General features: G+C 41.0%; 5 protein-coding genes across 5 annotated transcripts; 2 read left to right on the plus strand and 3 right to left on the minus strand.

Annotated features, from left to right (window-relative positions):
- Positions 1 to 13,109: 13,109 nt before the first annotated feature.
- Positions 13,110 to 16,252, minus strand: B0H65DRAFT_453773 (uncharacterized protein). Its single transcript, XM_062826167.1, has 4 exons — positions 15,169 to 16,252; positions 15,004 to 15,105; positions 14,599 to 14,908; positions 13,110 to 14,470 (listed from the first exon to the last, which is right to left on the minus strand). Exons 1-4 carry the CDS (start codon positions 15,797 to 15,799, stop codon positions 13,546 to 13,548), a joined length of 1,968 nt encoding a protein of 655 aa, XP_062687380.1. The 5' UTR covers positions 15,800 to 16,252; the 3' UTR covers positions 13,110 to 13,545.
- Positions 16,253 to 17,133: 881 nt separating this feature from the next.
- Positions 17,134 to 18,567, plus strand: B0H65DRAFT_65343 (NADP-dependent oxidoreductase domain-containing protein). Its single transcript, XM_062831229.1, has 2 exons — positions 17,134 to 17,377; positions 17,446 to 18,567. The coding sequence occupies exons 1-2, from the start codon at positions 17,326 to 17,328 to the stop codon at positions 18,381 to 18,383; spliced, it is 990 nt and encodes a 329-aa protein (XP_062687381.1). The 5' UTR covers positions 17,134 to 17,325; the 3' UTR covers positions 18,384 to 18,567.
- A 427-nt stretch (positions 18,568 to 18,994) lies between these two features.
- Positions 18,995 to 19,581, plus strand: B0H65DRAFT_65352 (uncharacterized protein). The gene has a single exon (XM_062831231.1). The coding sequence runs from the start codon at positions 19,164 to 19,166 to the stop codon at positions 19,533 to 19,535; it is 372 nt and encodes a 123-aa protein (XP_062687382.1). The 5' UTR covers positions 18,995 to 19,163; the 3' UTR covers positions 19,536 to 19,581.
- Positions 19,582 to 21,693, minus strand: B0H65DRAFT_65351 (uncharacterized protein). Its single transcript, XM_062831230.1, has 3 exons — positions 21,111 to 21,693; positions 20,829 to 21,057; positions 19,582 to 20,772 (listed from the first exon to the last, which is right to left on the minus strand). Exons 1-3 carry the CDS (start codon positions 21,321 to 21,323, stop codon positions 19,628 to 19,630), a joined length of 1,587 nt encoding a protein of 528 aa, XP_062687383.1. The 5' UTR covers positions 21,324 to 21,693; the 3' UTR covers positions 19,582 to 19,627.
- A 1,798-nt stretch (positions 21,694 to 23,491) lies between these two features.
- Positions 23,492 to 25,465, minus strand: B0H65DRAFT_65379 (uncharacterized protein). The gene is made up of 4 exons (XM_062831232.1): positions 25,038 to 25,465; positions 24,769 to 24,982; positions 23,930 to 24,719; positions 23,492 to 23,872 (listed from the first exon to the last, which is right to left on the minus strand). Exons 1-4 carry the CDS (start codon positions 25,320 to 25,322, stop codon positions 23,539 to 23,541), a joined length of 1,623 nt encoding a protein of 540 aa, XP_062687384.1. The 5' UTR covers positions 25,323 to 25,465; the 3' UTR covers positions 23,492 to 23,538.
- Between the last annotated feature and the right edge of the window lie 239 nt (positions 25,466 to 25,704).

Here is a 25,704-nt window from a genome sequence, read left to right on the forward strand (position 1 = left end):
AATAACTAATAATAATTATCTTTATTAAATAATAGAATAAGAATTAATAACGCAATTACTTTTATTATTTTTTATTATTATCGTTAAAAATATTAATATAGTTAATACTATTAATAATAATTTCGTTACCCTTTAAAATATAATAACGTAATTCTACCAACAAGTAAAATTAATTTATATAAATAGCAAAATTATTAGCTAAATCTTTCTAAAATTAATTACCTATTAAATAGGTAACTAAAAGGCAAGGGAATTTAATTAATAAATCGATTATTCTATTATTTAATTCCCTAGTACTAATAAAAATATAGTATACTTAAGAATTCTACATAATAATATTATTACAGTAAGTATTGGAAATATTATTAAACCTATTATAATTTAAACGGATATATTAATAAACGACTTCTTTAATAGCGTACTATTTATAAAGAAGTATATATTTACGAATTATGTTAAAATTAAACTCGGTAATATTACTATTATTAGAACGATAGGGGTTTAGTAGCGAATTCGTTTTAAAGATAAATTTTATATTATATTTAAAGCGTTTACTAAATTTAATATGTATTTCCTTCGAAGTATTATAGGATAGTAATATATTTTAAAGAAGTTATTTATTAAAAATATAGCGGCTTTTAGAGGGGGTAAAGGTATCGACGACTGATTCTTCGAAGGATTCGCCGTTATTACCGTCGTTACTAGCGCTATAGAAAGAAATATTATTTTCTTCCTCCTAAGTACCCTCTTTAATCGTATTATTGTAGTCTTATTTACCGTAATTAGCAGTATAAGGAGGTTATTTATTATTAAGATTAAGAAGACGGTTTAATAGCGCGTCCTAATTATAATTAACTATAATAATTAGTTTTTATTATAATCGGTATTGGGTTTATTGTCAACGAAGCGATAAAATCGGGGTTTAGGAAATCAGCGAAGCGATTTGTCAGGTTCTTCGGGTTTAAATTAGGATATTATAATACTTTCCTAAACGGATATAAAAGAATTTTAATTAAGTATTATAATATATTAGTTTACGTAGTTCTATATTACGTAGTTAAGTATAAATAAATCAATAATTAAAATTAAAGAAGGAAAGAGGGAGAGGTTAAAAATTAGGCTCTAGTATATACCCTTATATAGGATGAACTTAGATTCTATTAGCTTCTATTGCTTTCCTTATTTAATTTAATGATATATATAAATACGATATATAGGTCGCGGTATTAATTGAATACCCGCAACGTACTAATTGAATAGGCTTATATATTTGGGTCTTGGTTTAGCTAATTAGAGGGCGTGCATCCTTAAGGATGTGGGTCTCTGTGATGGGACGAGTGGGGTTCGCAATACCTATGCTAGGGTCGCGGAATCCCTATTGTTATATATTCGATATATAATACGGTAGTATAATAGCCGATTTACTCAATATAAAAGATTCCGTTACATTGTATTCAATTCTTTAATACGTAGTTAAATCCGAAGTAAAAGTATATACTACGTATACTATACCAATTTCGATCTAAAGACTTTCGCTAATCTATAGTAATTCGAAGAATATTTCGAAGCTCGTTCTAAAGAATTAATCGCTCTATTGAATTCAATTATTCAATTTTCCAATAAAACTCAAGGAATATAGTTATTCTCAATTTAGAAATCTTACGAATTAGTATTATATATTAATTTTTTAAGTATGCCAACGATATTTATTACGTTTAATGCAATTAATTATTATTAGGATAATTTAGTAAAGTATATGCTTAATTATAAATATTAGCTAGCATTTAATAACAATAATCGTCGTTATATATTTAAGACTAATATTTTTAACAACCCCTATATTACTACTTATTATTTCTAGAAGAAGTTTGAACTTTTTAAGAAATATATATTAATTCTAAAGTTTAAATTTAACGACTATTAGTAGAGGTTGGAATTCTAAATTCGAAGCACTAGCTATACCTATAGGGTGTACTAGGTAAATAATATTAATACCCCTAACCTTCGTAATCTAAAAGAACGACGGCAATTTATTAAAATATAAGGATACTATATTACAGCATATAATCCTATACTTTATTATATTAAATAATTAAAAGTAATATATTTTAGCCTAGACGAAAATCCCGAAAGTCTACCTCCTCGTAATTAGAATACCGGTAATTAAAATATTAAGGCCCCAAATCCCGAAGATATTCAAGCCCGGCCCGAAAATATTTAAACCGAAAATATTCTATCCTAGGCCGAAAATTCCTAGGCTCCGGCTTAAAATATTTAGGCTTAGGCTGAAAATTCCTAAATTCCAGCTCCGGCTCCAGCTCCGGCTCCGGCTCCGGCGGTTCAAAACCCAATCCCTATTTCGAATTTACCCTAGTATCTAAAACGTACTAATATCTCAAATCGTCGATTAAACTAAATTAAACCTACTTTTTAAAAATTTATAATTATAATTAACCGAATATAAAAATATATATATAATAATATTTATTATCTTCGAACTCGCCGTTAAATTCGAACTCTTCTCAGTAACTGATAAATCCTAAACCTCGAACTTCCAATACCTAAATAAAAAGTCTATCGTTTTTATTTTCCCCGGAAATTATACAAATACCCTCTTCTAACTATATATATTAACCCTAAGTTCTAACTTTTTGATAGTAAAAGAAATAATACTATTTTCAACTAGTATAATCCGTTTATTATACTAAATTAGATGGCCAATACTAATATTCAACTATACACCAATATTAATACCGTTATAAATTATATCGCCAAATATATTTCTAAGGCTAAAAATAGGATAAAGTGTTACGAAAAGATTACTAGCGAATTAATTCCCTAAATTAATACTAAGGAATTAATCAAATGATTTGTAACTAAATTTATAAATAAACTTATTACTAAACGTAATTAATCCATATAAGAAATATATTATATCCTTCTTAAACTTTCTTTATAAGAACGTACTCGTATAATTATTACAATTAATTATCGTTATCGAAATAACGAAGGTATTATTATTCCCAATCCCAATACAAATAATTAGGCCAATACAACTAGCAGTATTCATATCAATACTACCAACAAAGCTTAGCAAACTCGCTCAACCTACCAAAAATATATAATCTAGGAAGAGCAATATATAAATATTTCTTACTTCGAATTTCTTACTAAATTCAACTATATTAAATTACGACCTAAACTTCTAATAGATCGTATAAAGTAAAGGGTCCTTAATTACTTTCCTATCTATAAACCTAAAAATAATTCGGATAATTTCCTTCGTATTAAACTTATACTATATTATCTTCATTAAAAGCTTAATAACTTCTACATTATTAATAGTATTCAATATAAATTATATAATAATACCTTCTGAACATATAAAGAAAACTACAATTATCTAGACAATTATTACAGTAAACTTCTAAATCCCGAATTAAAAAAAGAATTTAAACTGCTTAATTAAAAAGAGGAACCAAATAAACCTAATTGGGAAAATATTACTAAAAACAACCCTAATTATATTATTAACGACGACTTTAATAATATTTTAAATAATTATACAATAGATATCGACTACGACTAGCATTAAAACTATACTACTAATTATTAAAAATACTTTATTCTAATTAGAAATTAAAATAGTCTTCCCTTGGGCGGAGCCGGATATGCCCGAGGGAGACAGTGAAGCGCCCACGAGTCTATATCTTAAGCCGTAAAAGGCGGAAAAGGGAGAACGGGGCACAGTCCAGCGGAGCACAACAGGGAATGACCAGGTGCCATCTGGCTGTCATTTGGGTGCCAAGAGATCCATTCAGCTGGTAAAGTGGCAATCATCACTTGGCCCAGGGGATTTCCATTTCTTTGGAGTTTGGGGGCCCCGCCAACAGTGCTAACCTCTTACAGACTATTATATAATCTTATCCTTCTAAGGAGACTGAACTAGGGAGACCGAACTGGGGAATCTACTCACAAAAGTCCTATAATATTAATATAAAGTAAAGAAATTAAAGCATAGGTAAGTCACGGGCTATCCCTCGGAGTAGGCTCAAGAGACTCGTTCTCTAGAGATTTAGGGCAGGGTTCGCACTATAAGTTCTAAACTCTTTTTTACTACTTTTTACATCTATTATTATATAAATAAAAACCATATAAAAACTATATAAAAACTATATAAAAAAACTATATTAATTCCTTTAATTTATTTTCCCTTTAATTGCGTCGGTCTATTAGCTATATTCTTGCAGGGTCTTCCGCAAAGCTTTCCTATATTAGTGTTAGTTATATTATTTGCTTTCTTTGAAGTACTACCGGCTTTATTACCTGGCGGTTTACTATGATATTTATTACTAGTTTTAACGGTATTAGTTAGTAGTTATGTAGCGGTATTAGTAGGCGGTCTTTTCTAAAGTTTAGAATTATTAGGAAGTTTACTACGGGGTCTACCCCGAATTCCCTGGGGCGGCCGGTTATAATTAGTATTATTATTATTATTAATATTACTAGGACCGGGCGGGAATTGGTATACCTGATTAGATATTAGAGAATTGCCCGGATTATAGATATAATGTAGTCGTAGGGGTTGACCGGGTATTAATTATTGTAGATTTCTTTTAATAATATTTAAAGTCTTGTAATGATATATCTTATTAGTTTTAATACGTAATGTATTTAAATCGAAAGATTCATCGAATATAAGGCCTTTGAGGGTGCGTATACGAGATACGGTTATATAAGATAGCCTAGTTGTAAAGTCCTTTTTCGATATATTATATATAACCCTATCTAATATTTAGCCTTATACTTTGTATACGGTAATAGTATGTATAATAGTTAATAGGAATTATACCCTTTTATAGTTATAAATGCCCTTTATAAATTTTCGAATAGATTGAAAGATAGGAATAATGTAAATATCGAAATTTGGGTAGTCCTCGAAGTATATTAGTCCTTTAAAATTAGGGAAGTAGACTAATATAATAAAGGGCAGGTCACTAGCTTCTAGATAAATATTATATAATTAGTTACTATCCTATACAATATTAATAACCGTACTAATCGAACTATTAACTAACCCTCCTTCCGTTTAGAAATTCTTTGTAAATATAACCTTACTATTAATTATTAAAGTAAATTTATTATATAAATTACTAATATTAGTATAGCTAGCGGCTTTAGTACTAAGGGGAGTATTTATAATTTGAATAATTTTGGCTAGACTATTTAATACTTCCAAATATTAAAGATTATATTCGTTAACTATAATATTAATCGAGTAAATTAGTAGAATATTATTAAAAAGCTCTTATTGAGGAATTAGTAATATTTATTTAATACGGGTTAATAATAAATTTTAATTATCAATAGTAGGGATATTATTTCGTAAACCTTCTAAGGTTTGACGAAATCTAGCCTAGTTATTACCCTATTAACGGATAATTTATTTAAGTTCGATATTTTAATCGAAATCGAAGTAATATAATTGACTACTGCGTTGTATAAAGTCTAGTTTATTTTATTTCCTTTTAAGCCGTTATTCTTCTATTTTATTAGGAAATTTATTACTATTATCGTTTTTAGCGGCCTTAAGGGGGGTATTGGGATTATTGGCAAATCGAAGAGGTTCTTGATAATATAGTGCCTTTTGACTAATAGGAGGTAGTTGGAAGAAATCCCTAAGTAAAAGAATATTGGCACTACCGAACTTTTTATTTTAGTGTTTAGGGAATGTTTACTATAAATGTTTATTAATGAAATATATATTTTTTATTTGTAATATTAATCTTTTATTAATAATAAAATATTTATACTATCGAAGGTTGCTTTGTAAAGTAGTAAGGTTAATACTTTTAAAGTTATTTAAAATATTAATATTAAAGGGGAAGTTTAAAAAGGGAAAAGAGGGTATAACTATTAATGTTGTTGGTAGTTATATTAGTAGGAGTAATACGAATAATGGGTTTAGGAAGGTTATTATTTAGAGTAATTATATTAATAAGTTTATAAGAAAGTAGTCGAATAAGATAGGATTTTCTAGTACTACTACGGCCGTTTATTTAAATAAGTAGTTGCTTAAGGTTTTCGCCGTTAAGAATAGTTTGATAATAGTTAATAAATTGGTTAAATATTATTCGTTATTTGGTATTGAGGGTATTATATGTACGTTGTATAATAGGTTTTGGATTAGGAAAGTTATGGTTATTATAGTGAAATCTTTAATTAAAGCGCCCATGCCTTTAAGAGGTTCGATGTCCGGGGCCTAAAAGTGTTATGGTTCTCCACACCAGAGGTCGTGGGTCTATAGGCACTATATCGAAGCGCAGAAGGCGCGGCGATTCTATCTATTACAGGTCAGAATGCAAAAAAAATACCCGTTTTAGCAACCCCAAAAAGGAAATTCTAGCGCCAAACAAAATACAGTTTCAATAGCAGTTTAAAAAAGCTATGAAATGTTTTACAATTGAGACCGCTCTCGAACCATCGCGTGCATCAAAATACAACCAGGTGCAAAAGTTCCGCCTCTTTTTTCTAATCATTTTAATATCTTCGGCTATTCGTACATCCCTAGGGTAGTTGAGAAAATAACCTTTTAGTAGTTTTAATCATTAATACAACCGTTATTCCAAATACAACCGTCGCATCCAAATAACTAAATCTCTAAATAACCAAGTCCCTAAAACGATTATAATTAATACTATTCTCCAACCATTGAGTGTATTAATATACAACTAAGTGCAAAATATTCGCTTTGAAAATCTAATTATTTTAGTACTTTAAATAGGCGGTATATTACCCTAGTCGTTGAGAAAAGTAGTTGAGAAAGTTAATTTTTAATCGCAGCCCAAATACAACCGTAGTTCTTAATAACTAAATCCCCAAATAACTAAGTCCCCAAATGACCAAGTCCCCAAATAACTAAATCCCTAAAATGACCAAGTCTTTCAATAATTAAATCCCCTAACCCTAAAAATAACCAAGTCTTCGAAAATAACCAAATCCTCGAAAATAACTAAGTTCCAGGTAATATTTTTATTAGTATTTTACTTCTAAATGCAGGTTCCAGGGGATATATGGATCCAGCCTTTCGGGCTCTGGCAACCAAGTCTCGGGAGGACCCCCCAGTAAATGCCCGCTTGTTAGGCGGACCCTTCCACTGGGAAATCTAGGCGAAAGAGGGCTTACCCTCAGCAGATCGTAACAACAAGGCTACTCTACTGCTTACAGGACCCTTTCGCACATCTAAGTCGTCTGCAAAGGATTTGATCCAGCGCGTGTTTTCTCATCCTACCGATATAAGTCAGAGAACAACCGCAAATAATCACATACGACCATACCCACTGGAAAACTCGGGATCCCGTCCGCTCTCCCATAGATAAGCCAGTGAGGGCCAGACTAGTAGTTGGGTCGGTGACGACCAGCGAATCCCTGGTGTTGTATGTGTTTTTCTCTTTTTTCTTTTTTTTTGCTCTTTTTTGTTACGTCCTTTTTCGTTTTCTTTTTGTCGCCGGCATGATTATAATTGAGTCTCTTCCGGTGCATCACAGGTTCTCAAGTTGAGGGTCGTGAGGGTCGGTTGTGAGGTGTTAGGACTGTAAAGTGCAAAGCCCTTGGGAGATTGGGGGTAACGGTATGCTCATGAATGTAGACAACGCTTACTAATGTAACGGGTCTGCAAGAGTAAAGCACAGCGAGCAGTCGTGTAAGGTTGAAATGCTATATTTAACAAGGAAAGAAAAAGAGGAAAGACTACACCAGAAGGGTACAGTCGAAAGAAGGGTTTGTACAACCAGTACTAAGACCGTACGGGCTAGGCAAGTATATAGGTTTAGCCAACTAGAAGGTTCGTATCCTTATCGATAAGGTAGGAACCCTATCGATAAGATAGGATACGGCTTGGTAATAGCTAAATTTAACCCCTAGGCTCTAGCCCTATAACATTACCCCCCTGCATACGGGATAAAGCGTTTTAATAATTATATTATAAAATAAAGAGAACGAAAGAGTCATAGATACAATTCGAATACATAGTCTCTATAAATTATACTTATACTAGTAGCGGTGCTTTGAGCGTCTTCGTACGCCGCTATATTATAGGGCTCTTATAGTACCCCTTCGCAGGGGTTAGTAATAGTAAGGGTAATAGATTAGTTTTATAAAGGCGATTAGAACGTTATTTAGAATTGTTTGGGATAATAATAGATGTTTCGGTGGAAAGGGTATATCTAGTGATGTTTTGGCTAGTATTTGGCTCCTGAATGGAAGGTTGGGCACTAAGTAGCTTCCTGTCTTGATATGCGGGTTCTGGAGGATATGTGGATCCAGCTTTTTACAGCTTAAGATGTGGATTTATGGGCGCTTTACTGTCTCCCTCGGGCATATCCGGCTCCGCCTAAGGGAAGACTATTTTATTAAGTTAAATCGAAGTTAAAGTAAATAATTATAATTATTAGGATACGGAACGATTTAATTATTAGAATCGCTATGTACGTTTTATATACGCTATTCTTAAATTATTGGTCCTTACATATAATTAAACGTACTTTATATTTAAGGAATTAGCTGTTTTGGTCGAATTTATAAGTATATACCTATATTAAATCGAATATTTCGATACCTTTTATTTCTTCGATACTAATTTACTTTTAAAACTTTTTATTTTTATATTTATTTAGGTATTCTTTTTCTATTGCTTTAAAGAGTTCCTTAAAGAAGTAAGAATTAAGATTACTATAGTATTTTAGAAGAAGTAGAAAGTTAGTTCGATAGAGGGTTTTTAATATACCTTTTACTGTATAGCGGTTAATAATATCCTTTATTATTTTTAATTTAGAATTATAATTAGGATTAATATTGATACTCTTCTCTTTTATTTATTTTAGAAAGGTTTGGTTTATAATTTTATTTCTTTAGAAGTTTATAAATCAATTGCCCTTTATAAATAAGAATGATGTAGCCTAGTAAAGGTATTGATTCATAGTTAGTTATAATTCTTTATTGGAGTAAAAGAGGTTAGTTATTAGAAATGCGGTTAGACTTAGGAGGCGTAGGGAGATAGCCTTTTTTTATTTTTCGAACTTAAAATTATATTTTAGAAATCCGACGGCGATTATACGGGTGGCGATAGTAAGGGCTCTAAAAACCTTTATAATATTTTCAAATTTAGTGGTATTTTTAATATTTACGGGACTTTTGGAGATTTAGATTGTATTTATGTTTCTAGAGACTTTGATTCCTCCTTTTCCCTTAATATATTTTCAGTTTCGGTAGGAAAGTTTTAGATAATAGGGCTAAAAATTCCGTTATTTACGGTAAATATAGCTTCGATTTATAAAATATTTATTTACGCGATATTTATTTGGTAAAGGTCTTTTAATTATATAATATATTTTTTAAGAGAGATAATACAGGTATTATAAATTTCTTTAATATTATTATTAAGGAAGATTTTATTTTTATTTGTTAACGTGTGGCTAGTACTGTGCCTTGTAACTGCCTTGTACTACCTTGTAGTATAGAAGGCTAGTTGAACTATTCCTTCTACGGAATCAGTTGACTCAGTCCCCACAGAATGTACTAGAATACAAGAGGTTTTGCCACTGTATTCTAGAGTCTTATAACTTAGCTAGCATTTCTTCCAGACTGATTTGTCATCACAGGATTCAACAGAAGCTTCTAGATGCTTAGTGTCCATGTATATAGAGACCTCTCCTCTCCTTCAGTTCGTCACTCCTTAAGCAAGCAAGCACAAGTCAAGCAATACAATATAGTCTTTTCTCACAGTGCAGAGTCCACTGTAATCTTCTGTCTTGAGAGCAGAGTCCTCTCTAAGACCTCTTTTACAACATCCTTTTATTGTACTTGCAACTACGCTGCTTCCTTCAGCATTGCTGTCGTACTTCCTACCGCTTCCGCTTCGCTCTGCTACAAGTGCATAGTTCACTGTAGCAACCTTGTACTGGTGCTATCATTATAGGCCAGTCAGGGCACCGCAGGAAACATTATTAAATATAATATTTTGTATAATAATTATAGAATTAGTATAGGGATTCTAGATCTTATAGATATTTATTAATTAGTATCTAATTAAATAGCTGATTTAGGTACGGTTTTTAAATTCTATTAATTTCTTTTATTCTTTTATAGTTTCTATTATAAGAATAAAGGTTTTATAATTATATATTTTAAAGTGTATAATAGTAAGGAAGGGGTTTACTAGAAGAATAATACTGTTTTTGAATTAGTAGTATATTTCGAATCGGTTTTAGGGAGATTTTCAATAATATTCTACTTTAACGGTTAAATTATATAAATATACAACTATTCTAGTAATTTTTACCTATAGTTTGTAAGGAAGATTTATATTTAATTATATTGTTGTACCTTTAGTCTTAATTATACCCCTTAAGCGTTTTATACTACCGTTTTAAATTTATATATAAAGCGCTAAAGGTTTAGTATTAGTTCCCTTAGCGGTAAATTAAGTAGTAATTATCTTATTATTAATTATTTCATTATTATATTCGATTACCCGAAGTACGATTTAATATCAAGTTTATAGCCCTATATAAAGGGATTCTAAATACATAATAATAGACTCGTCTTCTCTATTACCTAAGTAATATACTTAAACGAATTTAAATTACCAGTTTATAATTACTATTACATTTAAATATTTCTAGCCCCCTACTTTTATTTCTTTATAAGAAAAGAAATCGATGGTTAGTTATAACCTAAGGCCCTTTAAATAGTTATAAACTTTTTTATACACCCGGCGCTTTAATTTAATTTTAATATATAGTTCGTAATATATTATATCCAGTCCCTTAAATTGTACGTTATATTTTTATTCTATTAATTTAATTAAAGTTTCGGGCCCTAAGTAGTTAAATTAAAGATATTAGCGAAGGGGCTTACCTTTTTAGGGCTTCTGTTTAGTATAGTTTATATATTGTACAGTAAAAGAAGATTCGTTAGTATTATTCTATAGAGAGATATATTCTAAAATACATTATTTATATTTAGAAAGGATATAATAAATAAGGGAGTTTATAGAGCGGGAGCGTAGATAATTATTTTTATGGTTTTAATAGATTTATTTATCTTTGAATTATTTTAAAGAAATAAGGTTATAAATTATACTCCGTATTAAAACGATATTAGGGAATTACAATTTTCTATTTCTATTATTATCTTAAATTGTAGTTATAATAATACGATACCCTTCTATAAAAATTCATTTATTTCCCGCCTATACATAATTATCAATATTTAAACGGGTAAGGTTTTTAAAGCGATTAATTTTATTGAAGATATATATTATTATATTTAAATTAAAAATTATAGAATTTTTTAGTAGGTATATAGCGTTATATTTCATTATAAGTATTAAGAAATTATTTTTACTTATCCGGCGATTATAAAATTAATTATTTTAATTCTTATTATCCTATTATATTCGTAGACGGTTAATAGCCTCTTTAAGTATTTTATCCTTCTTTAAGTTAATATACGCGCGCTTTTTAATAATAGGATTTTCAATTTGACTTTTATAGACTAACTATGATCTAACGTAGTAGTATTTATTTAAATTATAGCCCGGCTACTTATAAAATTTATATAAGAATTATTGTAGTTGTTTATTCGTTGGTAAGGATAAAGAGAAAGGACGCTTATTTTTATTAATATTGTTCCTAAATTTACTGTTTTTATTTATAGCCTTTCTCTGGTTTTTTACCCTTAGGCTAGGATTTTGATTATCATTAGGAGCGTCCTCTTTAATAAGCTTATTATTTAATATAGTTACAAATGTAGTACCTTTAAATAAAGGGGCGTAACTTTTTCCTTAGGTAATACTCGTTATTATTATTTTATAAAAGTCTTTAGTTATGGTGTGGAAAGAGATTTTAAAATTAAAATTTCTCTCGATTTCTTTATTGTATTAAAATTGATAATTATTTATTTAGGCGGTATAAAGATTCGATTTTATAATTATATAGAATTTTAGGAACTATAAATTTAGTTTATTCATTCTAATAATTCCTTTAATAATATAGAGGGCTATAGTTACTTTTTAGTAAAAGGTTTAATTATATTAATTATAGTTAATTCTATTAAAGGGCTTAAAAATATTAATAAATCTAACCCGGGCAAACTTTTTTATTTTATAGTCGTTAAAAGTAGTAAATTTATTAAAATTATTATACTATTTATATAGATTAATACGTTTAGTAAAATTAATTTCCCGGTAATTATTTTTAATAGTTTTAAATATTTAGTAACTTAGTGTAATCTTCTTAATACCTAAATTAGAAAAGGTCTTAACCTCTATACGCTAATCCGACTTCTTAATTATATAGTTATAATAGTCGTACTTATAATAAAAACTATAAAATTTAGCAGTAGTAGATAGGGTAGCCTCCCTATCCTTCTTGGTTTCTTTGGTTTTTCTAACGGGAACTTCCCTTTAGTAGTTGGCGATATTGGGTTTTGTTAGTTCGGTTGGCTAAGGAACGCAGTTAACTAAATCGATATACTTTTAAAGATTTAGGTCTTAGGCTATAGAGATAAAGGCATCTTCTTAAGCCGGCTAATCCTTAGGACTGTTAAAGGCAACGTTATTAGTTTTAGTCGTAAATATTATTAGTAATCGTTTAGTCGGTTGTCATTATTAGCGATAGTTTTAATAGTTGAATTAATAAAATTCTTAATTATAATATTATTAGTAATAATCGATATAGGTTCAACGTAGCTTGATTGTGTATATGTATATAAGACTAGCTCTACAGATTTGAAGCTCTAGCATCTGGGTAAAAATCCCGCATATCCTAGTCTAGCTGGGCACGTGCACGCCCAGTGGATCCCCTGGCCTCTGACAATATCATACTGAGGCCGATTTCCAAGACCACCATAGGATCCACAGGACTTAAAATATCTTTGTGTTTTTTTTTGACTGTTTTGGTTACTCTTCAGCCTTTTTTGGTTTTTTTTTGCTTTCAGTCACTCATCCCTATAACCCCCAACGATTATAGACAGAAGGAAGAAACCCAAGACACCACTCAAATATCAATAGGAACAGCATCAGGGTACCTCGTCCCGGCAATCTCAATAAACGTCATTCAAAATTAAGTCAACCGCCAGTCAGAAAAAGCACGTACTTCTTATTGTTGGAGCAGAACCAGAACAACACCGTCTAAAACTTGCCCCTACTACCTAGCAACCTTGCTACAGTAGGGGTGTATCATATACGCCGAACCCAGCAACAAGAAAGAGCCCTCTTGAACTTCATGGAACAACAAACGTCTATGTCTTTCATCCATATAACACCGCACCACTCGATATCTCGCTATTCAGAAACAGGTAGATCAACCAGTTAACTCTTCACACAAATGAGTCCATATTCCACAACCTGGCACAAGCAAGAGCACCAACATCAACACCAACGCCATCCATCTATCCTCCAACACCTCTCTCTGTTCCTCTAAACCTCAACCTTCCCCTCAACAAAGAAACCAAAAAGTAAACCCATCACACAAGGAACCCCGCTCAAACAATCCCCATCCCCATAACCCCCAAAGAATCCCACATCGCCCTCCCCGGCTCACTATGCAACGAATCCACCCAAGGGAACCTTAACAAACACTCTCTTATCCCCCTTGTCGTCCCAATCCCACTACTACCCCCTTCAGCAGTCCCTTGTGGTGGTGTCCCAGATCCTTCCCACTCCAAAATCCCCATCACCCCCCACGCCAACTCCTGCAGCTTAGGCGCCAACCACTTTTGTTCTTCAGGTCCCGCTAGCACCGAGATCCCGCCTATGTGGAGGAGCCAGAGGAGGGTTTGGTTTTCTATGTCATCACTGCTTTCTGACCCTTGTGTGGATCCTGTGGTGGCAAGAGAGGAGTGAAAATCCCAGTCGTTGATTAAGGAAGTTATGCAATCTTTTACCAACTCGTAGCGTAAGAAGCGACGACGACCGAATTGCAGGAATAAAGTAGTAGTTAAAGCGATGAGGCCTAGGTGGATTGCTGATTCTATGCGGGATTGTTGTTTCGTTGGTGGTGGCGGTGGCGGTTGTCGTTTTCCTCTTTGGGGGGTTTGGTTGTAGTAAGACAGCGGCCGGAAGCGAATCAAGCGGCACCCCACCGACACGAGAAACTCTTGGAGGGTGTGTGGGTCGAAACGGAAGTTGAGGAAGGGGGAGTTGAGGAGATGTGTGATGGATAGGACGTCGGAGAGGATTTGCGAGAGGAAGGGGTGGATTTGGATTTGTTGTTGGACGCTGCCGAGGCCACCGGGGGATGATAGTGATGATGATGGCGAGATGGGAGAGAGAGAGAAGAATGGGGAGGGAGGAGAAGAAAGGATGAAGCCTTCGGAGAGAAGACGGGCGCGGATGGAAGACATGCGGTCCCGGTAGAAGGGGGCGGGGATGGGAGTGCCGCGGTGGAGGGCATAGTCTACTGCTGTTCTGTTGATGTGGAGAAAGGAGATGTTAGTGGCTGGTTGCACAGGTTCGGTGGTTGAGAATGACATGAAGGATTGGCAGGGGATGAAGGATGAAAGGATGGAAGGATTCATGCCAGGCCGGCGACTTACTTGCTTATTTTGATACCCAGCGGATTCTCCTCCCCCAGTGAGTTCAAACCGCCACGTAACTCTAGCATCCTCTGGAGACCCTTTAAGTGGACTTCAGCCTTGGACTTCATCGAGTCCCTCAGCAACTCTTGGATGACAAGAAAGTTGACAACGGCAAGGTTGGAGTCCGACAAGGCGCCATTGGTCTCCAGCGTCCGGTTGACCATGTGGATGGCCTGACTGAGATGGTAGATGGCGTCTGGTGTTAGGGCTTGATCGCCGAAGAAGAAGTCACTGAGGGCAGCCATTAGGGCTATGGCACAATGGAATGCTAGCGGGGAATAGTAGGTCAGTTCGGATTCTCACTCTTCTTGCCTATTATGTGAAGGGAAACGGTGATGATTGGTAGTGAAAGGTTCGGCTTACAAGTCCTGTCTTGGAAGAGATTGCTCATCCAATAGTCGTATGCCTTCGCAGCACCTCGGACTAGTTGGGGAGGGTAGAGTGCATCGATGACAATGCCGAAGACTAGATAGGTGTAAGTGTTAGTAAGTGTGGGAGATAGTGAAGGGGTGCACTAACAGGACTCACATTGGCTGATGACATATTGACTCTGTGGAGTTGCTTGGACGGGGAAGGCAAGGGCAAATAAGCTGTCTCGTGCTCCCAGTGTCGTGTTGAGAGCTTTCTGGGTGTGTGCTTCGAGAATAAGGGACTGTTGCACTTGCTGGCCTTGGAATGAGGTGTCCACTGGAGGTGAGGAGAGGGTATCCACAATGTAACCATCGATTTCGTGGTTCTCGACGTCGGCCAACCAGTCAAGGTTGTCCAGATCATCGAGGAAGAGGAAGTCGTTGCTGGTTAGATCTGTGACGCTCGAAGCTGGAGTTGTGATGTAGCTGCTGCTTCTCGTGGAGCTTGAGCCGTCACTGGGACTAGGGGTCTCTTCTGGACTCTTGCTCCTACTCTTGGTGCTACTCGGTCTGCTGGTGCTGGTGCTGACGCTGGTGGGTTGCTGTCCCTGCTGAGGGAGGAGGTTACGCGCAGTGGACGACGTGCATGCTTTCTTGGACGGCCGGGGTGTATGTAGATCTAACTCAAGCCTTGATCGACGGTGAAGCACCTTGCCGACATTCTTCCCCTTCATGGCATGACTTCGAACCAGTCTCCTGGTGACCCTATCGGTCTTGGTCGAGTCTATGAACTGGAACCCTTTGCCCATCGTGAGTGTGTTTGTGTTGGAGTGATCGATTGTGTCTGCAGGCTTGCTCAACGATCGGGATGGCCAGTATCAGATAGGAATCGTAGGATTTAGAAGAAGGAAGGGGGAGGTCGGAGGTGTAGGATGAATCAGAATGATAAGGGGATTTTGCAGTCTGTTACATCGATGGCGCGCAGAAGAGGGTGTAATGTATGCGAGTGTATGGATTCCAGAATATGTAAATGTGCAGACAGAACGATTGCCCACCGGCCTCGTCGGAAAGGAAACCGATATGTCTTGGTTTCAGACAAAGGAGAGCCCTCCCAACCGGGTACCAAGAAGCGGACAGAGCAGTGTGATAGGGACTTGTGGCTTCGCTTCAGCCTTAGGCTGGTGCGAGGATCTTTTGCATGCTTTCAGCTATGGGAAATGACAAATCTACCGTTAACAAGTGCCGGACATAAGAAACGTGAGATGAACGTGTGACTTTGGCCAATGGCACAGAGCGGCACGACGCTGTGGCTGTCTTTGGATCCCTCATCCTCCTGATTGATGAATACTCGGTAGAGATATGCACTTAAGCGGTTGAGTATTCACTTACTCCACAGCATTTAGGGATGCGTTAGGCAGCCCCACAGCAAAAGTTCCACACTTCACACCTTAAATCGCAATCTGCCAATCAAGTGTGATCTGAAACGACCCCTGTCCGTCCATCATCAGAGTTCTGACGACGACGAGATCCCGCGCGCTCAATTCACCGCTGGGGACGAGGGCATCCGCGGGATTGGATCAGCCCTTCAAGGCTTCGAGGATGGTTAGGTAAGCGAGGGTAAGGTGACAGTCAAGACCAACAGTCGCTCGGAGCGGCCACCAGCGGCGCGACTGTCACTCCGTCACTCTGTCTGCATTTCCTTACGACCTGGGAACGGGCGAACCCGAGTGAACTTGACCAATCACAGAACATTTTCCCGATTAGGACAATGCTTTCAATGGGCTCTCGAAACGAAAGCAGCACAGCGATACCAGACGACTGAACTGACGATATTCCACATCCGTGGCAAAGCTTCTTCCAACTGGAACATTTCAGCGATTATCAAGCTTTTTTGTTTGTTTCTCCATGCCGAGAGATTGGTAACCAACGGACTTAAGGCTGGACTCAACATACGTTATCTCCAGCCGCCATGGACCAAGTGGTCCCTTCCGCTTCTTTTGAGGCCTGCATGCTGGCGAATCCGCCAGGAACACACGAGGAATCCTATGCTGCAATAGAGACCAAACCTCACACGTCCGAATCCGGTATCTAGTCTGATACTGGGTTTGCAAAGTTCCGCCCGCCCTGATCTCTCGGATCTCGGGAGCACAAGTCCTCCACGCCGCAGATATAAATCAGGCCACCCCAAGAGACACAAGGACTTCTTATCCCCATCCTCATCTCATCAGCATCACAAGACTTCAGTTGACTCTTACCTAAACTCATACCCGCCTCAAAACACATCTTCACTCTCAGGAGCGCATTACTGTCCTCACCAACAACCAACATCGCAACCATGCCTCAGCTCGTCGGAAAGCAAGTTGGCCCCACTGGCTACGGCCTCATGGGTACGTGGCCCGACCCCTACAGCCCCCTGCCAAGAGAACGCAGCCCAAACTAACTAACCTTTCCCCAGGCTTCTGCACCAAGAACCCTCCCACCCCTCAAGAGCAAGCCTTCAAGGCCATGCGCGCCGCCCTTGAGTCCGGCGCCAACTTCTGGAACGCCGGTGAATTCTACGGCTCGCCCGACTGGAACACCCAAAAGCTTCTGGCCGCCTACTTCAAGCAGTACCCCGAAGACGCCGAGAAGGTCGTCCTCTCCGTCAAGGGCGCCTTCCTCTTCCCGCAGATGGTCCCCGACTGCTCTCCCGCCGGCCTCAAGCGGTCCATCGACGCCTGTCTCGCCGACCTGGACGGCACCCACAAGATCGACATCTTCGAGCCCGCCCGCGTCGACCCCAAGGTGCCGCTTGAGGAGATGCTCAAGTACCTTGAAGACGAGTACGTCAGCAAGGGCGTCATCGGTGGCATCGGTCTATCTGAGGTTTCGGCCGCGACTATTCGCAAGGCGGTCAAGATCACCAAGATCGCTGCGGTGGAGGTCGAGATCTCCCTTTGGGCGACGCACACGCTTGAGAACGGTGTCGCTGAGGCTTGTGCTGAGTTTGGCATTCCGTTGATTGCGTACTCGCCCATCGGCCAGGGCATGCTCACCGGCCAGATCAAGACGCTTGATGATCTGCCCGCGGACGACTTCCGCAGGCATTACCCCCGATTCTACCCGGAGAACTTCCACTTGAACATTCAGCTGGTTAGCGAGCTGAATGATCTGGCTAAGAAGAAGGGGTTCACGCCCGCGCAGTTGGCGATCAACTGGGTCAAGTCGCTGAGCAAGAAGCCCGGTTACCCGACGGTTATCCCGATCCCCGGTGCGACTACCGCGGAGAGGGTAAAGGAGAATAATGTGGATATCGAGTTGACTAGCGAGTATTTGGAGAAGATTGATGAGACGTTGAAGAAGTTTGAGATTGCCGGGAGGAGGTACCCTGATGCTGTTCCTATTGACACCTAAGTGGTGTCTATGTCTGGTTTCTTCCTTGGCTACCTTACCATACATAGACTCGACAGGTTTCTTTGTCACGGCCTTTCATCACTTGTTCAGGAAATTACAATGGCGCATGACAATACACGAGAAAGCCAACAGAAGGAGAGTGGGATTAGACATTAGGTACTCAATTCAGTCTGCTTCGTCTTTACCAGGTATCCCCTGTTTAGTTTGTGTGAGCATCCAAAAAGAGTTGCAACGTCCCTCACTACGATGACTCCTGCCCTTCTATCATGTTTCCTTCCCCCCTCGCACCTTTCAGCACACATCGAATACAAAAAAAAAGATGCAAAAAAAGGAAGGAACGGCTCGAGCCCGGATTCGAACCGGGGACCTTTCCGGTCGTTACAGCGGCTGGGTCTGAGCTTTCTAGGGGTCGGTAGCGGTTCCAGCGGGCAGGAACCAGCTACAGCACCTGCAGTATAGGGGCTTGACAAGAGACCACAGGGCACTCCCCAGCTATCAATCTCCCTGTGCGTAACGAGACGCGCGGAACGTGTACACCACTGGCTGGCCAGACCAGCGCACCACACCGCTCGACCAAAGTCCCTCAAGTTGTTGGGAAAGTACGACCACCTTCTCCCTTTTATGCTTGGTACCACCTGCCGCATACACAATCATTTTCAATATCCCGACTTGGGCAAGCAGGTGCAAGGGGTTGCATTTTGACTTTGGATCGTTCTTTTATATTGACACGATCAAATGGTTTAAGAAGAGGGGTTGGAGATCACTGATGCTGTCGCTCTGATGGCTCTGTCCCATTTGCTCTCCGTCGCTCTTTCTTGGATACTTCCCGACCACCAGTCTGGGGAAGGAACAACTGTCCTGACACCAACATCACTTTTTGTTCTGGATAATCTAAGAAACGGGATAGTGCGACCACTTCCCTTCCCGGTTTATTGTTCAACTCTTCCTTCCTTCCTTCCTTCGATGCAATGTGAACCCGCCGTTTCTCGGCAGCGGATGGTTGGCACGGAGGGTTTACGCACTCCCATGCAAGGTGGTGGCACGGCTCTGCTTCAACTTCCGGAGGCTCATTCAGCACGGCACCACTCCGATTGGGTTCTCAAATTCTCGAAGATCACGATAATTTCTACCTACCAAAACAAAACTCCGTAACTGCTTTGATCTCTCGCCTACCAAGTCAACTTGTTTACCCGATCCTCACCAACCACGGCACACCACTCCCACCCGCAACAAACCCACACAACCTACAACTCCTCATGAGGCGTACTCATCGGCCTCTTACCATCACCCCCGCTTCCCGCCCCCTCCTTCCCCCATCCTTCAGTCCACCCCTCCACCACCCTCGGAATCCCATGATACCCATCAAAGTACCCCTCGGGATCATACTCCCTCTTAAGTCTTGTCAGCCTCTCCCACCGCCACTCCTCATACCCAAACAGCGCCTGCAGCGGCTCATCCCGATTCGCATAATTGATATACGCATACAGCCGCTCATATCCACTATTCTCCGGCCTGGCCAGCAAATCTCTCGTCTCCCTTCCCCACGCATCTGCCACCTCATTGAGCGAGGGATCGTCCCATGTAACCTGGATGATGGCGTTGGTAATCATCTTTCCTCTGTGCGGGTAGGCGGTGGACTCGTCGGGCACAGAAGCGATGGCGTGCGGAGAGGCAGCTTCGAAGAGGAGGATGGAGCGGTTGGCTGCCGGGTAGGCCGCGATGAAGGAGGAGTAGTAAGCGTAGACGGCTTTCATGCTCTCGGGGGAGAAGAGGGTGGGGGAGGAGGCGGTGTAGAGGTCTTGGGAGAGGGAGTTTGCGCAGATGCCCGGGAGAGCGGCGCCGGAGCCGAGGTCGGCGAAGGTGATGAGCGTTTCGTTGAAGTGGGTGCGGGTGATTTTCTGAGAAGAGGCAGTAGTGGAGGATGAAGAGGCGAACTTGGCGGAGACGAATTTGCCGGCTTCAGTGTCGTGGGCGGAGACGATGTTGATGAAGAGGACGGGTTTCATGGCGGTGGAGTCAAAGAGGTAGCCGAGGATGAGGAAGACGGAGGGGTCGAGGCCGCCTTCGATTACTTCTTTGGTGATTTGGAGGACGGAGTCGATGGAGTCGTCGGTGAACACCATGTCGGCGTTGTAGTGCATGCCGCCCTCGTCGGGATAGGTCTTGAAGGTCGACTCGACGACGACGCCGAAGTTGTGGCCGGCGCCGCGCATGCCCCAGAATAGGTCCGGGTGAGAGGTCTCGGAGGCCTCGACGATGGTGCCGTTCCAGAGAGCAACTTTGATGCGGAGAAGCGAGTCGATCATTAGGCCGTGCTTGCCCATGAGACGACCCATACCGCCGCCGAGTAGGACACCGTGAGTGCCGACGCATGGGAACGAGCCGATAGCTTTAATAGGTGGTTAGCATTGGAACGAAAAGAAGAGGTAAACAGGTCAGACTCACTCATTTCTCTACCCTCGGCGTGCAACCGAGGGATGATATCCTGCATTCTCGCTCCTCCCCCGACGGTCACTGTCATCCCCTCCCCTTCCTTCCCAAAGACGACATGGCGGAAGTTCTCCATGTTGACTTGGACAAGTTCATCATATGTCGTACCAAGGGTAGGACTGTTTCCATGGCCGCCCGCTTTGGTGGCTAGCAATCTCTGCTTGATTTTTGCCAAGTAGGCAATCTGTGGTGATGTTAGCCTGGGGAAGATCAAAGGAGGAAGCAGAAAGTACTTACACCTTGAGATAACTCATCCTCAGTCTTTGGCTTAAAGACACCCGTGAACTTGGGGGCTGAGTAGCTGGACCAACGCCTGACGTGGGTATCAAAGTCCGGCCAGTCTGAGCTATGGAACGCGAGGGCTTGTGGAGGTTTGGGAATAGCTTCTGCGAAGACACAAGGGATTAGGGTTATCGCTGCCATGAAGGCACCCACTTTAATGGGGAACATGATTCAAAAAAAGTTTTCTTGATCGAGGTAGTTCAAGCGCAAAGAGATGGATGAACAAAGGAACTACAAAACTCAGAGTACTTGGGGAGAAGCCAAGCCTCAAATACCCCGAGTCCATGGCAGAAAAATTAATCATCGCCATCATCACAGTGTTTTGACCTTGACTTAGACCGTTGTAACCATGCATCTCTCCATGGCGATGGTGTTTTTCTTTGGAAGCGGGACGGATTTAGCTGGGAATAGGCTATTACACGCCAACTTTTTCTCGTTGAGTCTCGTCGAGAGCGGCCGCTAACCGTTTACCGGATACTAAAGCGTTCCATCAGGTTAGTCAACTTAGTCATTGTTCAGATATAGAATTTGGATTAGAAATCGTTGAAGTGTTGTAAGGGTGCGTGATCTGAATCTCGCATTGACATTTGACAAACTGGGCGTGGATTGCGAGGGACAAAATTCCATGCATATGTATAAACCCCGCCGGTGTCATCGATCAACACCAGATCTAGCATTGGGTTTCATCGCTTCTAGGCTATAGCTCGCCTTCTACTCAGAGTCCTACTCTGCTTTAAGTCGGGTGAGGTGATCGAGATGGCATCAGCTGAATAAAGGTGATCATGCCATCACTTCTGTGCATAAAGAAGTAACAGGATTGCAAACTTCATAGGGAAAGGTGTATAATCAGTGTCGAGATCCATGCAACTAAGTTGGAAGCTCAGAGACTCAGAGACCCCGTCAGTGTATGCTCGGAAACCGGAAACCGGAAATCGAAACACTTGCGGTGCTAAACAAGGAGGGTCAGGTTGGATAGTATGCTGTGTCATGTCAAGCAAATAGTTGAAGAGTCTAGATTTGAGATATGAGAGACTATTTGTGCAACATACCTCTAGGCTGTTACGCCGACAATGGCTTTTGGATATCGTACCCCAAGAACTTCAACCAAGCTTTTTCCACAGGCGAAGCCAAAAAAACAAGCTTCGCCAAGGGCGGGAGGGAAGAACACCCAAGAAGCAGCAATACACTCAGCTCAATTTCCAGTGCATACACATCGTGTTCTCAGCTCCGACATCTGGCATCGTGATCGCGAAGCTCTGCAGAGAAACGGGAGCCTTCGTATGTAGGTCCCGTCCATGTGCAAAAGCAACAGCAACGGTATCATCAATAGCGGGGGTTGTATTAGTGGGTAGTAGAATCGAACGATTGTGTGTCGAGTTTCTAGAAGACATCATGATCGGATAGACCGAATTGGTAAATGCTCTCGGTGTTGTTCCGTGTTGTGTCGTGTTGGGCAGTGTTGTGTCGTGATGCTTGGATCCTGTGCGTGCGTGCGGCGTCGCTTGTCATGTTCAACTCCCAAGCAGCAAGCAGCAAGCTGAGTCGGACCGTTGGTGGCTGAGGGCTATGTTTCTTTCGGTTGGGCTTGCGCGTTAGGTTATTAATAATGGGGACGTATTGGATTGCTTCTCGAAGGTCCGTTTCGCAATCTGATGAACTGGGTTGAGGTTTACGATCATTATTGATGGAAGGGGTTGAGGCAGAAATTGGCGACAAGCCCACGAGCTCGTCGAGATCGTTTGACGTTGCTGGTGGGGCACGGTGGTGGGGTCGAGCGATGGCGCTAGGATTATTGAGGAAAGGGAGATAGGCATATAAGTGTTAGTGGCTAGCAGCCAAACCCTGCTGATTCTACCGCTAAGCTTAATGTTTCTTAACAGAGGCAGCGAACTGTAGTTGGATAACGTTCCCGCTACACTCCGAGAACCGTCCCTTGAGGAACCTCACCTGCAAGATCTTCAAATCGACAACACCACCTCCATGACAAGGTCTCGTGATCTATCGCTTACAATTACATGAACCGTTAAGATGTCAGAGTCAGGCTCTTATGTACTGCAGGTCATGGTTCACAGCATATCCCAGCAGAATGGTTCAGGCGTGGAGGGTTGCCCATCCGCTCGCTCCCACCATCTGAAGATCTACCCGTTGGTTGGGGGCGCGATGACCACGACACCCTCAACAGACAAAAGTTGGGTCTTGTGTGGTTCAAACAGTAACTCTATTCCAAGTTCTCAAAGTCAAAAGATCAAAACGCCTATATTTAGCCTCTCTATCTCTATCGCGTTATAATAAGGAAAGACAAAAGGAAACAGTCAAGAGCAGCTCCATCTCCCCATCAATGTCCTCATCATCCTCAATCCATCCACGCCTTCGCATATCCAAGCTACTGCCCACGGCCCCTCGACTTAGCCCCAATCTGACGACCCTGAAAGTTCGACTCATGCGTAGACTTAGGGTTCTGGTTGGGGATAATAGGGTTGTAGTAGCTGAACAGGTTGTCGGGGTCATACTGAGCCTTCAACCCACGGAGCTTCTCCAACCTCCAGGGCTCATAACCGTACATAGACTCAGTCGACTCGTCTCCGTGGGCGTAGTTGACGTAGGTGCTTGGAAGAAGATCGGGGGCACCGGCGTTCCAGAGATCGCGAGTCTCTTTGGCCCAGGCAATAGCGGCTTCGTCGAGAGAGGGGTTGGGGTCGTAGGTTACGGCGATGAAGCTGGGTTTGGTGTTAGTGATGAAAGGGGAAAAGATGGGGGAAGGGGTAAGGACGTACCTAAGAAGACCCCTATCGCGCCACGGATAAGCCGAGGTATCGGGGTCGATAGCGTTGACGCCCTCGTGCGAGTAATCCTCCATGCTGACGGTCGTCCGCTGGAACTCGGGATACTGCCGGATCTTCTCGTTGTACAAGTCGTAGATCTGGCGCTGGGTAGTGACGTTCCAGACCTTCAGTCCTGCAGGGTAGTGGACGTGGTTCAAGCCGTAGTCACACAGCGCGCTGTTCATGCCGGTGCCGGACACGCCGGGGATATCGGGGTAAGGGACGTTACCGTCTTCGGTGGAGACCGCCTCGATGGCGTCGAAAGCATCCAGGTACGGTTGTGCTTCTTCCTTGGAGCCGCGGTAGACAAATGACCAGAAGATGACGCCTTCGGTCTCGCTGATGCTGGGGATAATGGTGTAGCTGCCCATGTTGAAGGCCATTTCTTTGAGGTGATGACCGGCGTGGTTTCCGTCGTTGTGGAAGTTGTTGGATGCTTCGAAGACCCTTTCCAGCTTGTCTTGGCTCCAGATGTAGGTCTTGTAGTACCAGGTGTCGACGCCGCGGGGGTAAATCTTCATCTCGAGGCTGGTGACGACGCCGAAGTTGTGGCCGGCTCCTTTCATGGCCCAGAAGAGATCGGGGTGTTCCGTCTCGGAGACGGTGATGGCGGTGCCGTTGGCGAGCACGACGTTGAGCTTGAGGAAGCTGTCGCTGACGACGCCGTAGTAGCCTTCGAGACGGCCGCGGCCACCGCCGAGAGCTGGTCCGAGGAGGCCAACGCAGGACGTGCTTCCGGATGCTAAGATTTGTGAGTATGGATATAGAGAGCATAGACAGAGAAGACTCACAGGTAACATAACCGGCACTCCACAACTTCTCCATGATGTTCTTCGCAAACACGCCGCCACCGAGGACGACGCTCTTTCCGTCTGGCTGGATTTCAATCTTGTCAAGGAGGGACATATCGATCTGCATACCGTCAAAATCTGACAACGTGCTTGTCATGCCGTGTCTCCGAGCCATGGCAAGGAAGGGGATGCCGTTGGCGTTGGCATATTGAACCTGGTTGGTGTCAGCTCTGTCCTTGTTACGAGTGACAAAAGGACTGGGGATATACAATCTTGGGGATGTCGTCCTCCGAGTCAGGCTGGACCACCATCTGAATCTTGGGAGTGAAGAAGGGGTCATATCGAGAGGTACAGTTACCGAATTGCGTATCATCGGGTCCGTAAACATTGGAGTTTGCTGAGAGCTGAGGACCCAGCTCACTGGCAACTGTCCTACTTGCCAACTTGTTGCGGGTGAAGTGACAAAGTCCGTTGAGGCATGGCTCCGGGGAAGCACAAGCGAGGGATTGCAAAAGAAGTGCTGAGGATACAGCGAAGCGGTGCAAACGGGTCATTTTGACTGCTGTTTTTCAGGCTGGCTTGTGATAAGATGGTGATGAGTTGATGTCGAACAGAACCCCTTAACCGTGGCACCTTTGACGGTTTATATGGATCTTCAACTGCGCGAAGAGGTGATCATCTTTACTACCAGACCTGCCTTTAGTCTTTCGAAATCATCATGATTCAAGACGACGAACTTTCAGCCAGTATCATGATATTTCCATCCAAAACCACCCAATTTTCCGCGCCGTCTTCGAGTGTCTGGAGGAGGAGCATCTCTGCAGGTGTCAACTCCATGGCGTTAACCAACCGCATCCTCGGGTGTTGACAGATTCTGTCCAGATGACAGGATAGCTTTGACGCCACTCCACCATGCGTATCTCTTCACGATCTCTT

The sequence above is a fragment of the Neurospora tetraspora genome (assembly GCF_033439725.1).
Source record: "Neurospora tetraspora strain CBS 560.94 chromosome Unknown B0H65scaffold_1, whole genome shotgun sequence".
Taxonomy (NCBI): domain Eukaryota; kingdom Fungi; phylum Ascomycota; class Sordariomycetes; order Sordariales; family Sordariaceae; genus Neurospora; species Neurospora tetraspora.